This window comes from Mixophyes fleayi, chromosome 1, assembly GCF_038048845.1.
Source record: "Mixophyes fleayi isolate aMixFle1 chromosome 1, aMixFle1.hap1, whole genome shotgun sequence".
NCBI classification, from domain to species: domain Eukaryota; kingdom Metazoa; phylum Chordata; class Amphibia; order Anura; family Limnodynastidae; genus Mixophyes; species Mixophyes fleayi.
Genome location: NC_134402.1, coordinates 355,883,712 through 355,899,876, shown reverse-complemented (window position 1 = coordinate 355,899,876; position 16,165 = coordinate 355,883,712). Strand labels below are relative to the sequence as shown.

General features: G+C 42.7%; 1 protein-coding gene across 2 annotated transcripts in view; it reads left to right on the top strand.

Moving 5' to 3' along the window:
- The window catches only part of KNTC1 (kinetochore associated 1), a 197,179-nt gene that overhangs the window by 159,340 nt on the left and 21,674 nt on the right, over positions 1-16,165 (top strand). For both annotated transcript variants that reach the window (XM_075177790.1, XM_075177780.1), the window contains exons 53-55: positions 7,395-7,473; positions 9,559-9,677; positions 9,930-10,065. In XM_075177790.1, the coding sequence (XP_075033891.1) occupies positions 7,395-7,473; positions 9,559-9,677; positions 9,930-10,065 (334 nt within the window). The remainder of the gene's footprint in view (positions 1-7,394; positions 7,474-9,558; positions 9,678-9,929; positions 10,066-16,165) is intronic.

The window sequence follows — 16,165 nt, the reverse complement described above, 5'->3', positions numbered from 1 at the left end:
GGCGCTGTGTACGGATCGCATCTTGTATGTTGGTTCAGTGATATTGTTGCGATTGCACAAAGAACTTGTTGCTGTTTACAATAAAGTTTTTCAAACTCTCAATCCCCGCACCTGCGCACATTGTGGCGGGACTGTGCGCATGCGCCAAAATGGCGCGCGGACTCGATAAAAAGCCGGTTAGTCCGGTGCTATACATTTCTGTGCTCCTGAGGAAGTCTTGTGATCATCAAGACGAAACGCGTCGAGCCCTCACTGTTGATCAGCTGTACCTGGTGAACTATATGATTGAGTCAGTGTTACTTTGTTTATTAAATTTGTATTGCATTTTACATTGTATCCTCTTCCATTTATTATACCGCCGTTGGAAGGGTGTCCATGCACTAGATACAGCCTGCCAATAAAGAAAACATCTTCTGGCTATTATGCTCATATTTCTGGTACGCATATGAATATTGCCTTACACATAAAGTGTTGTGTGTTTTTTTCTGGGCTACGTCTTTTTTATATATAAATATATACCCTGGTGAATTTGAACTCTACACCCTTTGAATACCCTGTGGTGTTTCACGTGGTGCATTACAATATTATGCAATGTTTGCCTTTTTCCACATTTCTGGATTGTCCCGAGTTGAGATCCAGTGTTACAGCTCTCAAAGAGGATCCACTCGAGTTAGATCATACATCTTTACCTGACGGTACGCATATATTTACACAATTTGTCGTTTGTTGTCCTGGTATTACACTATGAGGCGCCCTGCCTGTGCTTTGTTCTAGTGATTATTTTCTTCTGGATTGACAGTTTGTGGACTATCGATTATTATATCTGATACTATATAGTGTTGTGAACCTTTATATATAATACTGACCGATGTGGTAGATAGCGCCAGAGTATATCAATTGTTGTTGTTATATATATATATATATCTCTATCTAACTACAGTTTAGAGTTTTATTATAGAAGGCTCTAAAGTTAATGTAGACAGTATTTTACATGAGTGTTCAGTTAAATTATTCTGAGACGTTCATTTTATTATCCAGATATTTCCATACTGCTTTGAGGCATTAGCCAGGGTCAAAACAAAAGTGGTTCTACTATCTATGATCTCTGTGGTGTGATTGTTTATGGCCTGTCTGTTTTCCTTTTAATAATAACACATACATTTTACTTGACAGATACAAGTACTATTATACACATATAGTGGTTAAAACCTGAGGAGGAGCATGTCATGTTCATATAGGACTGCTCCCCCTCAGGGCCGGTGCTAGGGTCCATGGCGCCCTAGGCAAAATCGGCGCCCCCCCCCCCCCCCCCCCCGCAAAAATCGGCTCCCTCCTCCTTGTCTCACCACCGCAGCCTCTCTGCTCCGTCTCCAGGAGACGGTGAGCAATAGCCTCTTCCCCCCCCCTCCCCGTGCATCTGAATGCTGTGCGGCGGCCGTGACAGGTATGGTCAGCGGTCGCCGCACAGTTTTAAAATTAATTTCCAGTTCTGTGGCGCCCTCCAGAGCCCGGCGCCCTAGGCAAGTGCCTAACCTTGCCTAATGGGAGCGCCGGGCCTGCTCCCCCTACACAAATTGGTATGTTCCATGGTGCCAGTGCAGGAGAAGTGACAATTGGAGACAGTTAAACAAACTCCTGAGCAGTTTTACCTCAGACGCTGTATAAAGGAGGGGAAAAAAACAAAAAACCTCTGCCCTAGACCTGGTTCTGGAGGGACGAGACCTTCCATCAGTTTTATATTACACATATCTGTACAAATAGATATCTGTAGAATATTTACATACTTTTAGTAATTCCTTCACATAGATAGTCTTACTGTTGAGATTCTTTCTATTGTGAAGATTTTTCCATTATGTATATTAACACAAATTATGTTGGGGAGTACAACTCTGGGGTTATCCCTGTAGAGTTAGGAGATATGTATGGGTGTTTATATAAACACATAACTATATATATATATATATATATATATATATATATATATATATATATATATATATATATATATATATATATAAAATAAAGTTCAAAATAAATAAATGTAGTGTAACTGGGACTATTGATATAGAGTTGCAGGTTACTTATTTCTGTTGCATCATAAATATTGAGAAAACATGTCTGACAAAAGTAAAACAAACAAGGTGGAATATTTTACCTCTGCAAAATGTAAAACCAAACTAACCAGTGGATGGTAGGATCTTGAGTCAGTTTGTGTGGCCTGTGATGCAGATGGCTAGGGCGGGTGCAGACAAGGGCATCCCTCATATGGGGATCCAGCATAGACGACTGCATTGGGACAGTCAGTGGCGACGCTATCTCAGTTGCTCACCCATCCTGCAGACATACTTGCAGTGGATGCAATTATCACTTTGCTTCAAAATGTATCAGTGCAGCCTTCTAAGACAGCTGCTCTTACGACATCTTCAAAGGTCCGACGGGTCCGGCGCTGCCACAGGCAGAGAGTGCTGCACTCAGTCCAGAGACCGGATATTTTGGAAGATACCAAGTTCCCCCCTGAGGCGGAGGGGGGTCTTGGATATCTCTGAGCCCGAACAGTGGTGCGAGCGAGGGCACCCAAGTGACAGCGGAGTTTGACAAAGCTGTGAATAAAGGCTCAAGGAGGCTCCGACAGTGGTGTGAAGCCATATAAGACAGGGGGGAGTAGTTTAAGACTCCCAACCTGTCAGTGAGACATTCCCGAGCGGAAAGTGTTCGCTCCCTATCCTTCATGACAGGACGGGTCGTTTGGAGGCACACTGTTACTGCTGCTGACTTCTCCTCTCGGGATCCTCAGGCTTCTTCCTCATTGTTTATCGCTAAGTACCCCATAGGGGATATATGTATTTTTTATAGATATAGCTGCATTTATATTTATACAGGAGCTGCTTCTCTATTGTGAAGGGGAAGTCTATCCTATCAACTCTCCTTGATTCCCAGGGTCAAATCCAGGTGGAAGTTTCTTGGTCTACTTCATTAGTACAGAAACTTGAAAACTTAAATACATTTCTTGAGTCCATGAGAACTCAGACTTCCTGTAGAAGGCATAAGTTTGCTCATCCTCTCTTAGTGGTCTCTGATTCAGACCAAAGTGCGAAAGAGGCTGAAGAGGTGTGTAGTCTGCCTTCCTCCTTCTGAAGAGCTGACGAATCTCATTGAGTCAGCATGGAAACAGCTAGACAGAAAATTGATTGTACCGCGTAGGTTTCCTAGCCTCTTTTCACTTCGGCTGGGTGAGATGGCCCAATGGGAACAGGTGTCATAAGGTGGATACACCTATAACGCTCGGCATGCCTTAACTCTCTTTCTGCACCTGGCTCGGCTACTTGTAAAATTAGCACTCACCATAAAATAGAAAGTTCTTTTGAAGACCATACTTTCTTCCACATCCGTGGCTAGAGAGATAGAGACCTGGGCAGATCAGCTTACTGATGGTCTACAGCATTCTGATTTGCTCCCTCTGCCATTACATCTGAATGAAGCCTCAGGATATCTGAGGCAGCTCGGAATGCAGCCTTAGTGTCTTGCATCATTCGTTAAAGATAAAAGATTTTTGTGGTTGTGTTCATGGAACGCAGATAACAAATTCAAAAAGTCCTTGGAATCTCTTCCTTATGTCAGCTCTGTTATTTTAGGTGCAGAGCTATACAACATCATAAGTCAGGCTACAGGAGGAAAACGTTTCTTCCTCCCTATTAATGTCCAGAAGCCACGAGGACCTTGTTTTGATTCCTTTCGTCTACCCTGTCAGGGTGGCTTTTTAAACTGTGGGCAGTCTTACAGTGGTAAGCCAATCACTTCCAGGGACCAGTCACAGAAGGGCAGACTGTCCTATTCGAACAAGTGTCCAGGGCCTAAGAACCCGGAAAAGCCTGCAACCTGCCGGGATTCTTCTTCATCTTGCGGCTGTTGTGGGTGGATGGCTCTTTTTGTTCCTGAACCAATGGGCGGTTTTCGCTCATAATCGGTGAATTACGGAATTCATGCAACGTGGCTTCATTATAGGCCTCCATAATCAGCCACCTCACCGTTTCTTTTCCACCACTCCACGAGACAAAGTAAAGAGATTGGCTATGAGATAGTTAATGACTTCTCTTATTAATGTGGGAGTTATCTGGCGGGTCCCAGAGGGACAAAGAGGCAGAAGTTTCTATTCAAACCTCTTCCTGGTTTACAAGCCAGTTGGCTCTTTTTTGCCCCATCGCAGATTGCAGTGGGGTCTCCCACTTTCAATTCTGTTAGGCCTTCCCAAGGCTCTTTAAGTGCCTTGAAGAGACCATAAGTCTTTACAAATATCATGGCGGTCATGGCAGCACGGTTGTGGTCCCCTAGACTTTGCATCAGCCTATACTTGGATAATTTGCTAGTAAAGGCTAACTCGGATCAAAATTCCAGTTGTACAAAAGGTATATGTAAATCCCCTACCGCGCTTCATAAACCACTGCAGCAAGAGTATTGAACCGGAGACAACACACTAAAGTCTCAAAATTATAATACAAGCAGAGGTCAATAATTCTGCGCTGTGTTTCCACAGAAAACAAAATAAAATCAAAACAGATAAAAAAATAAAATAAAAGTAAAACAAAAATAGTACTGAATTATACTTAAATTCAATCGTAGTGATGCTTTCCAAGCAGGTTGTTGTTTTTTTTCCAATTTGTGGCATTAAAGGAAAAAAATATCAAATAGTGTAATACTGTAATTATCAAAACCAGGTGTGATAGTCTGACATAGACATACAAAGGAACTTAAATTAGTGTATGTATAGTTCCAAAAAATCAGGATTGGTACTCTAACACAGCACCCTCTCATGCAATGTGTGAAAGAGAGAGGTTAACTTTATCATAACCACAGAGCATTTCCTTCTAACACATATCTGCTGTATTAGGGATTGAGTCAGTTCTGCCTATAATCATACTGATAGTAAAGATCTGACTAGCGATATTAAGGGACCTCCAGTCACCTCCTGTTTGTCAGACAGTATTGCCCTGGTGTTAAAACCCTAAATAAAGCGCACTGCAAAATTCAAAATTAACTACAACATTAGATAAAGTGTGACACGATCGCGGCTAACTCCGCTGACCGGCTTCACACTTCCGGGTGTGTGACATCACGCGTCACACGTGACCCGACGTACGTTTCGCCGTGATCGGCTTAGTCATGGTTTCGCCTATTAGAAGAGATTGCGCAATCAGGTTAACCCTTGGAATGCTAGTGTGTGATTTGTTGATACATTTGATTAACAAGCTGTGTGTGCTTGTATTTACATTTGTGTAACAGTCTGGAGGTGTGCAGAGTTAACCCTGTGTGTGCTGGTGTGGGTCTTGTTAGTTTGTGGATAACTAGAAGCCTGTGTGCCTGTGTGGGACAGCATATTGGGGTCCTATTGCCCGTACTCAATAGGTGGTGGCAGAACCTGAAGTGTCTGGGGGTGTGAGAGCGCTGTGTTGGGGACAATTCCGTAGGTCTATAACCCTTTGTGATAGGTAGAGAGACTGCGGGCTGAAATCGTGTGTGACCTCATACAGCAAACACCCCAAAGTCACGGCAGCTGGGAGCGTGTTCGTGACACACCCGATTGGCCATGTCGAGCCTGTTATGCGGACTTAATGCGCATGAAAGTTGGTAAAGAGTCATGACTTCTACATCGCTTCTGCAGTGAGAGTTTCTGGACTTTGGGCTCTCTTGTTCAACTTATCTGGTTTTCCATACTGACAGGGCTGTATTTTGCAAGATACCTTCCTTCCAACCAAAAGTGGTTTGGTTTTCATCTTAATCAAGCGATTGTGTTCCCAGTCTTCTGGAGGTGACTGCCTCTTCAGATAAGGGATCCTTAAAGTCATTGGATGTGGTCCATGCTCTAAGAATGTTTGTGGATAGGACGTCCACTATGTGGAGGTCGGATTCCCTTTTCTTGTATGATCCTCACAACAGTGACTGGCTGCCTACAAAACAAACTGCTGCTAGGTGGATAATGTTCCCCGTCAGGCAGGCTTATATCAGTTGTGATCGGCCTGTACTTGATCGTGTCGCCGTGCATTTCCTCAGTTCTGTGGAGAACCTCTTGGCCTGCGCACAACGGTGCATTTACAGATTAACTCTGCCTTGCGCCAACCAGGTTCTCTGTCCACACTTTACCAGGTTTTACAGTTTTCATGTTTTTGTGTCTCATGTCGCAAGTCTTGGCCACAAAGTTTTGCAGGACAGATTAACAGAGCTTTCCCTCCCTCAAAGGGCTACTTTAGAATGTCCCCATGATAGCAGTGTCCCCAGAGCCAGATTTAGACCTCATGGGGCCCTAGGCACGATACTGGTTTGAGGCCCCCTCCCTGAAAAAATCCATAGCACTATAGTTTTTAGCATAAGATATACCCCTATTCAGGGGCTGGCAGGCAGACTTTAGCCCAGGGGGGCAAGCACATAACACTGGCCTATAAGTAGCGGCCCATTTTTAAAGGTTGGTCACACCGCCGGCCCTGGGAGGGCCCTCTGGGGACCGCTGGGCCCTAGGCAATTGCCTAGGTTGCCTAGTGGTAAATCCGGCCCTGAGTGTCCCCCAGATTGGATGAAAGAGAAAAGAGGATTTTTGTATTTACGTTAAATCCTTTTCTCTGATTCCATCTGGGGGACACTGCGTTCCCGCCCTTCGGTCTTCTGTTGCTTTTGTTGGTTGCATGCTATTCTGTTTCCCTTCCTTGGAGCTTTTCAATTACACTGAGGAGCTTCAGGGGTTACAGAGGGGAGGAGCTTCTGTCAAGTTACATTAACAGTTTAACTATTTAAGTGCCAACTCCATGTGCCCTCATACAACCCCATGGTAGCAGTGTCCCCCAGATGGAATCAAAGAAAAGGATTTAACGTAAGTACAAAAATCCTCTTTTCGCCTCCCTGTGAAGGTTTGATGTTTTTATGTTTCTGGTTTTATAAACAAAGTACTTGACTCGCATTTTGTATGTACAATATGTAAAATAAAAGCAAAATAAATATATACTCAGCATATACATTTGTGTGGATGTAAAAGTGTACACTTTACACAGATGACATGCTTAAATCAACAAGGCATTTTCATATCTGGTGAGAGATTAGGGCAAAATCAGTGGAAAAATCTGTCGGAGAGAGATGATGATATTGTCATTCTCATGGGCATTAAAAAAAAAAATCACTCCACCTTTAAGTGCAGAGAGTGGTTTATGATTCAAGATATTTTAATTTATACCCGCTGAATATGCTTAGTAGTCAGATAGCAGTCTGATCTGTTTTGTTGGGTACTTGTTCATTCAAATGACTGGCATTTTCACCGCTGATTTTGTTGATAGTTCCACTAATTAATAAACACATGGCCACTGTAAAACACTGAAGAATATTTTCGGAACTTAACAAATCCTCTTTCTTTGCAGAGTTATATATCTTCTTCAGCCATACCCAGTAGATTTCAGTGCAAGAATGTTGTATGCAATAGCAACTTCTACGACATCTGTAAGTATTTTTCTAATGTGTGCTTACTTGATTTTTTTTTTGGGGGGGGGGGGGGGGGGGTTCTAATGACAGATGCTACTTTTAAGTTACACTGACACCCACTTGAATTCTATTTACACATAGACATTTTGTATCTGAGGGTAAATGTTGTAGATCCGCTTTCTCCAGTATCACTTTCTTTACATTTCTTAGATCGTTCATCTGTATATTGCTTTGAAATAAGAAAACAAACAAAACTTAACAACCTTATTTAAGTGCAGTAAAGTTGATGCCTGTTCCTTCACAACTGGGAGGCAGAATAATGTTTACAGCTAAAACAGACCCCTCTTACAGTATAGATACTGTTGCTATTAGGAGCACACTAGGGTACAGAAGAGAAAGAAAGATGACAAAACATAAGAGAAGCACTGAATACAAAATATGCACACATAACATAAAATCTTTACTGTCCTGCCATCTCCAATCTGCAAGATATGTCAAGCCAATCATGGTACACCATTGCTCATGAGGTCACCAATAGAGAGTGAATATAAATTAAAGTTAAATTATTAATTGACAGTTTTATCCACATTTCAAAAAAAATATATGGCAGCTCGTCTGGGTTTCTGCAGTGGGAGAGTTTCATTAATCAATTTATACCACATAGAAGCTGTAGGTGCTTCTGCTCTCTTCCATTTCAATGTTGTGGTCTTTTAGGAAAAAGGATTTCATGCTGTGGTGTTTTTCGAGCTGTTGAGAGTACATGCTCCCTCAGGGATCTCAAACGTGACAACCTATCTCAGTGTTGGCTAACCTGTGACACTCCAGGTGTTGTGAAACTACAAGTCCCAGCATACCCTTACAGCAATAAGCTGCTATATATTGGCAAAGCATGCTGGGACTTGTAGTTTCACAACACCTGGAGTGTCACAGGTTAGCCAACACTGACCTATCTGATACTACACTGGAGTAGGGATGATGCTATAGAAACCAATGGCAGACCAGTTGATGTCCTCTCTCACTTGAATATCAGGAATGGTTCAAAAGTGCTGTTAAGCAGACGTTTGAACATGCTTCCATACCTGTTGCTTTTATATCACCTGCTGTTCCACAAAACTATTCTGTTCAAACCTCAGCTACTGCTAATCTTCATCAAACCACAACAAGACATGGCAGGCCTCTGTTTTTTTCGTCCTCTTCACACTCGTGATCGCATGTTGACTTTGACTCACAGGAAGAGAAATTATGTGAGGAGGTGAACAGTGACGCCCCCTGCCTCATACAAATCCACCCCACTCAACCAATTCTCCACCCGCCTTATTATCTCTGACCTTATCTTATTATACACTCCCTTCCTTTCTGCAACTGATCTGCACATTGACTCCCCACTAATGGAATGCTCTTCCACACTAAATCAGACTTTCCTTCATTCTTAAAAGTTTTAAACACTCCTTTAAAAACTACTAGTTTACCCATCTCATCCCAACCAGCCATTTCCCCCACTCCCTTTCACATCATACCCACCCCTGATTTTTAAGCATTGGGCCCACTTTTCTCCTGTCTTGTCCTATCAGGGTTTTTTTTCAGGTGAGGGTAATTGGTTTGTATGGAACAAATGCAAGTCTCTGCCACTCAGAAGCATCCACATAACATGATGCTAACACCACCATACTCCACTTCCACTGATTGGTGTGCTGTTTGATTTGCGTCATAGCATTCATGCCAAAGTTTGAATGGTGCCGAAAATTTCTGGCCAAAAAGTTTCACCTTTGTCTAGTGCGCACTTATGATAAAGATACTTATTGCATGGGAATAATAATAAACTGGCGACTTTCATCTCCAGACTTTTTTTTTATTTATTTAGTTTTTTGGAGATGTTACACTGTATATGACTGATTTAGTGGAAAAGGGACCTTTTAGGATGCATTGCTCTTTATATCTTAATGTAAATCTTTTGCATATTTTTACTAAAAAATATTTTATTTTTATCATAACAAAAGTTTTCACTTTCTAAATGTACATTTTTCTATTTTGTGTTTTCAGAAATGTTATTTATAGTAAAATAAATTATAGTGTGCTTATATTTTTTCTTTCATCGTTTTGCAGCCTATTGGGGACATCAAATTGACATTTGCACATAGAAGTCGAGCTCTTCAGTGTTTGATCCACTTAGCTGACACACAGACTGTGGTATCACTAGTCAAAAAGCCTATTGACCAAGTAAAGTAAGCAAAACAATTTTAAACAATGTGAGAAAGATTGCTTGTGTTGAGAAGTTTTGTGTCTTTCCTTTCACTATATTATAATCTATGCATAGCTGCAAACTTTAACGAATTGTGGCAGCACCTTTTCTGCTTAAGCTAAGATGGGGGAGGGATTTATGGGTGGATCACTTGACATGAAGATTTAAAGGTAATTTTACAAGGTGCTTTTTACATTTTAAGTTTTGCTTTAATAGTATTTTTTTTTTATCTAAGATATTACCTGAAGTGCTGCATCTATCTGTCAGAGTTTGAAATCTTGAACATCCCATACAGCCTTGAATCATTTCAAAGCAGTCCCAAAGAGGGGATGATTAAAGGCCTTTGGAAAAACCACAGCCATGAAGCAAGGGTTAGTATGAAGACAAATTTAAGACTATTGCACAAGAAAATCATGATTCCGAAGTCAGAACTATGTTTACTCTGCGGAGACAGTAGTGCTAATAGAGCTCAGCACGTATATACTCAAAATGTCCTTTTCCTATTTTTAATTTTTTGGGGGTTTTTGTTATTGCTTATTCCTTTTCAATGTGTTTTGACTAGGGCCTGACCACTTTATTGTACTGTCTGTAAGTTGGCTAGGATGTCCTCAGTTTTGAAGTAGGCTGTGGTAGAACAACCTGTATTCATGTTTAGAGCAATAGGGGATGTGTGAAACTTTGATGTGATAAATTCAATATAGATCTGGAAGGTGCAGTAAAAGACAAGGAAACAGCAGATAGATCAAGCGGTTTGTTAGAAAATGTACAGCATTAACAATCAGTATTGTACTTTCATAGAGATGGTGGCAAAAGAACAGTGGAACATTTGCAAGCTGTTCACCACCAGCATAGAGTTGACTGAATTTACCTTTTTCATCTGTGTGGCAATGTAACTGGAGAGGCCCATGATTTGACACCTCCTTTCTGGTGGGTGGTACATATGTTTATATTTGGACTGCTGTCATGATTGATATCTGCCTATCGTAAGGGTAGCTCTGGAATTTTTGTCTTTTTGTTGTAAAAAAAAAGGGGGGGGGGTATAAAACTTTTTGCTATATTGTGTTAAATGTTTAAACTATTGTACAGTTAGCTTTGAAGTTGTTGTTTTTGGTGTGGTAGTGGCATTTTTTTTTTTTTTCTTGGTTTTTATTTTGTACCAAAAGCAAAATTAATAGGCATCATGTCCAGATGATTGTTTTGTTTGTCCGCACATTGCTTTTCTTTGTAATTTGGGAATGCTTTTGGAACTTTCCTTTTGTCTCTTTGCTCTGCTATAATATATTTCGGTGTTTGGGTTTCTTTATTGGTTCTTTTAGATTGTGATTTTTGAATGCTTCACTTTTTTAAAAAATATATAGAACTGTAGATCACTACCACTGCCCTAGATTCATAGCTGTGTCTGAATATCATATTGTAAGTATTAAATTAATTTGCTGCATCTTCTGTAATGGCTAAAAAGAAAAAATGGCCATACATCATTATTAACCCTGTGGAGTGTGTGCTAAAGAAGTTCTAAGTAAATATAGACAGGTGTTAAGAGATAATTCCTGGCAGTTACATTACTGAGGCTAAATATTGTCTGTGCAACGGCAGCTCATTTCTGCATCACATTGACAATGTGACTGTAATGTACTAAAACCCTATCCTTGCTGAATATATATTTTTTTTCTTTTACTTAGTTGCGCAATATAAAAATAACAGGCAAACAGAAATTAAATAAGAAAAGAGACCACCACAAGGGAGTGTGGGTAGGTTAGACATTGGAATGTTCACTGGAGAGCATACAAAACATTGCAGCTAACGGTTAACATCATTTGTTATGGGGAGGAATGTGATGGGGCTAGGTGTTCAGAATAATAAGTACTCCATATCATAACTCTGCCAATTACTGTAATTATTACAAAAATTCAACAGAGATTTTCAGTGTTGAGCAATTGTTAGCAATGAGGATATGCCCTACTACATATCTATTATGTGACTGCAGCTGTTGGGGGTTTTGATGTAAAAAGGCTACTGTCGAGAAGGGTATTAATGTACTGATGACCCAGTTAGTTAATTTAAAGATTTCATCACTGAATATTTTCAACTCAATAGTATACCAGAAACCTCCCCATTGGGGGTCACATAAAGCGGTAATTTGTGGTAGGTGTAAGAAATATAAGCCATCTTGGCCTGGAAATGCAATATAAACAAACTTTAGATCCAGCAGATCTTGAAATCTTTAGTAAAGTTAGGACAGAACTGAACTTTCTTCTCTCCAAACAAACAGCTAAAAAATTAAAATGGTTAAATCAAACAGTTTATGAAAAGGGAGACAAGGAGGACAGTATATTGACTAAAGGCAAAGAGGTCCCAAAATAATGTAATTGCAATCAAAAATTTTAAAGGAAAACTCTTCTACAATACCAAGACAATCGGGCAGTAATTCCAGTCCTATTTTACAAACTTTTTAACGAAGATTGTACCTCCTAAAACAACACAGGACCAGCAGAAGACATTACCAACTTCCTTTAGAAAGTAGTACTCCCCAAATTATCTCACTTAACCAGACCGAAACTTAATGAAGAAATATACATAGAAAAGGTTATTTATTTTATTACAGCCATACCTCTGGTTATGCAAAAGGAAGAAAAAAGATCCATGTGACTGTGGGAGTTATAGACCCATATCATTGCTTAACAAGTATCAAACTATATGCTAAGTTTCTAGCTAATTGTCTAAATAAAATCATTCCACTGCCTGTCATTATGATTTTTCAGCCAAAGGTGGTGTTGGGAGTCTACCTTAACCAGGAGATTGACCTTCCTGGTCTATGCCAGGTAGGCTCCTCGGATGTCCGGATCTACTTTTCTCTTTCATCCAGTCTGGGGGACACTGCTTACCATGGGTTGTGGAGGGAGCTTGGGGGAGTTGGCACCTAACTAGTTAAGTTTTAGTACTGCCGACAGACCCCTCCCCTCTACAATCCCCCTTGACTCTTCAGTTTTTTTCAGGTGCCCTGGAGTTGGGCAGCGTTTTTTATAGCTAGTGTAATCTTAAAAAATTGTATTTCTTTCTTTTACTTTTTATTATCCTTATAGGGAACTCGTAGATATTGCTGAAGCAGCATGGAAACAACCTGAGAAGAGGTTCTCAGTTCCCAAAAGATTCTCCTCCTTGTACCCCTTACAGGAGGAGGAGGTAATTCGTTGGGAAAGTATCCCAAAAGTAGATGTGCCTATTGCACGTTTAGCAAAACACACCTTACTTCCAGCTCCTGGTTCAGCGTCCCTTCCGGATGCCAATGACCGGAAGGTTGAATCCCAACTGAAGTCTATCTTTGCGGCTGCAGGTTCGTCCTTTAGACCCACATTCGCTTCAGCTTGGGTGGCTAGAGCCATGGAAGTATGGGCAGACCAGCTGGCAGAGGCCTAACAGGGTTCTGAATTACTCCCCTTGGCCTTACACTTAAAAGAGGCATCGGGGTACATTTATAAGGCGGCTCAAAATTCAGCGGCTGTCTCCTCCTCTATACAGGCTGCATCCATTTCAGCTAGAAGAACTCTATGGCTGAAATCCTGGGAAGGAGATGCAGAATCAAAAAAATCTGTTGAAATCATTCCTTTTTCAGCAGCAGGTTTGTTTGGACCGGAATTAGATACCTTAATATCCCAGGCTACGGGGGGCAAGAGTACTTCCTTGCCGGTTTTCCCAGGTAGAAGCAAAAAACCCTGATTCAGCTCCTTCCGAGGATCCTCCTTGTCCAGAGGACAGTCGTTTAGGGGTAAACAGCCAAATGCCCGAGGCTCCTCCTCTAGAGGAAGATCCTCTTTTTCGGCCAGGCTTCCAGGACTCAGGAGAAGCCTGCGTCCTGACGACCACTTGGTTCCCCAGTGGGAGGTCGTCTGTCTCTTTTTCTTCAACAGTGGACAGAGTCCTCCCAGGACCCCTGGATTCGAGGCATTATATCAGGGGGATACAGGATAGACCTGCTGGGTCCCAGACCCCAACGGTTCTTCGTAACCCCCCTACCCCGAGATCCATCCAGAAGACAAGCAATACAGGATTGTGTCACTTCTCTTCTCTCTCAGAAGGTTATCTGCAGGGTTCCAGAATTCCAAAAGACACAGGGTTTTTATTCAAACCTGTTCCTTGTGAAGAAGCCAGACGGCTCCTTCCGACCCATTTTAAACCTAAAGTCACTCAATGTACACCTAAGGGTAGACAGATTTCGGATGGAATCTCTGAGGTCGGTCATAAATGGATTGGAGAAGGATCAATTTATGGCTTCCATAGACATAAAAGATGCATACCTCCACATTCCCATTTGGAAGGGCCATCAGTCCCTCCTCAGATTCACTGTAGGACCCTCCCATTATCAGTTCCGGGCCCTCCCCTTCGGCCTCTCCACAGCACCGAGGGTTTTCACAAAAGTCATGTCGGTTATGGCAGCTCGTCTGCACCTTCTGGGCATTCAGGTCGTGCCTTATCTGGACGACCTGCTCTTCAAGTCCTCCTCAGAGAGTTGTTTGCGTTATCACTTATCCCTTGCCTTGGCGATTCTCAGGAGCCACGGATGGCTCATCAACTTGAAGAAATCTCAGATGGTCCCGTGTCAGCGCATGGTTTTCTTGGGCCTCATCATGGACACCAGCCAACAAAAGGTGTTCCTGCCTGTCGAAAAGGCCACCTCAATTCAGAGTATAACCTCCCAGGTCTTGTCCTCTCCCAGACCCTCAATCCATTTGTGCATGCGGTTGCTGGGAAAGATGGTGGCCTCCTTCGAGACCATTCGCTTTGCTCGAGCCCGCTCTCGCTGTTTTCAGTGGGATCTGTTAACAAAGTGGTCAGTATCCCACCTACGTCTGGACCTACAGAAGATCTCTCTATCCCCGAGGTCCAGGGAATCCCTCCAGTGGTGGCTGATTCAGGATCACTTAACAGTGGGCAGATCCTTCTCTCCGGGGGCGTGGGTCATAGCAACGACAGACGCCAGCCTGAAAGGTTGGGGGGCGGTAATCCTTCACCTCCGGCTTCAAGGCCTTTGGTCGGTTCAGGAATCATCCCTATCCATAAATGTGTTGGAACTGAAGGCTATTCTCCTAGCCCTCAAAGGAGGACAATCCCTCCTCCAGGGCCACCCTGTCAGAATTCAATCCGACAATGCCACGGCAGGGAGGAACCAGGAGTGCAGCAGCAATGAAAATTGCAGCCCAGATTTTGTCTTGGGCAGAACTTCATGTTCTGGCAATATCGGCTGTATTCATTCCAGGAATACGCAACTGGGAAGCAGACTATCTCAGTCGCAACCAGATGATGCCGGGGGAGTGGTCTCTGCATCCGGAAGTGTTTCAGTCCCTGGTTCAGAGGTGGGGCCTTCCAGACATAGATCTCATGGCCTCCAGACACAACAGGAAGGTTCCCAGGTTTTGCGCAAGGTCAAGAGACCCCTTAGCCGTGGCAATAGACGTCATGACCATGCCATGGGAGTTCAGGATGGGGTACCTATTTCCTCCTATCTCCATGCTTCCTCGCATCCACAGACGGGTCAGGCAGGGGGGTCTACCAGTAATTCTAGTAGCTCCCTCATGGCCGCACCGAGTCTGGTACGCGGAAATAATCTCCATGGCAGAAGGACCAGGGTTCCGTCTTCCATCTCGAGACGACCTTCTCCTTCAGGGTCCATTCCTACACCAGAATTTACCTCAGCTCAGTTTAACGGCATGGCTGTTGAAGCCAGCCTCTGGAGAGCTACAGGTTTCTCTCCAGATGTGGTGAACACCCTCATGCGAGCCAGAAAACCAGTTTCCGCTCGCATCTATCACAGGATTTGGAGAGCTTATATTAGATGGTGCGAAAGTAGGACTTGCCACTCATCCTCCTTTCGCCTCACTCGCTTGTTAGCTTTCCTTCAGGATGGCCTGGAGGCAGGTCTCAGGTTAGGTTCCCTAAAGGTCCAGGTATCGGCACTTTCGGTTTTTTTCCATAAGAAATTAGCCGACTTACCGGATATCAGGACTTTTTTCCAGGGAGTACTGCATATTCAGCCTCCCTATGTTCCGCCGACAGGACCATGTGATCTCAATATGGTACTGGAAATGCTTAAAGGGCCTCCTTTTGAGCCCTTGCGTGTGTCAGAATTAAAGTGGTTGACCTGGAAGGTCCTCTTTCTTTTAGCTATCGCTTCTGCTCGAAGAGTTTCGGAATTAGGAGCCTTGTCTTGTCGGGAACCATATTTGGTTTTCCACGAGGACAGAGCGGTCCTAAGAACCCTTCCTTCCTTCGTTCCGAAGGTAGTTTCGGCTTTTCACCTTAACCAAGACATTGTAGTCCCGGCCTTTTCATCCTCTTCCCAATCTGATCTCCAGACTATGGAAAAGTTGGATGTGGTTAGGGCTCTGCGCATCTATGTAAAAAGAACTTCACAAATTAGACGTACAGATTCTTTGTTTGTCCTCTATGATGCTAATAAGAGAGGCTGGCCAGCCTCAA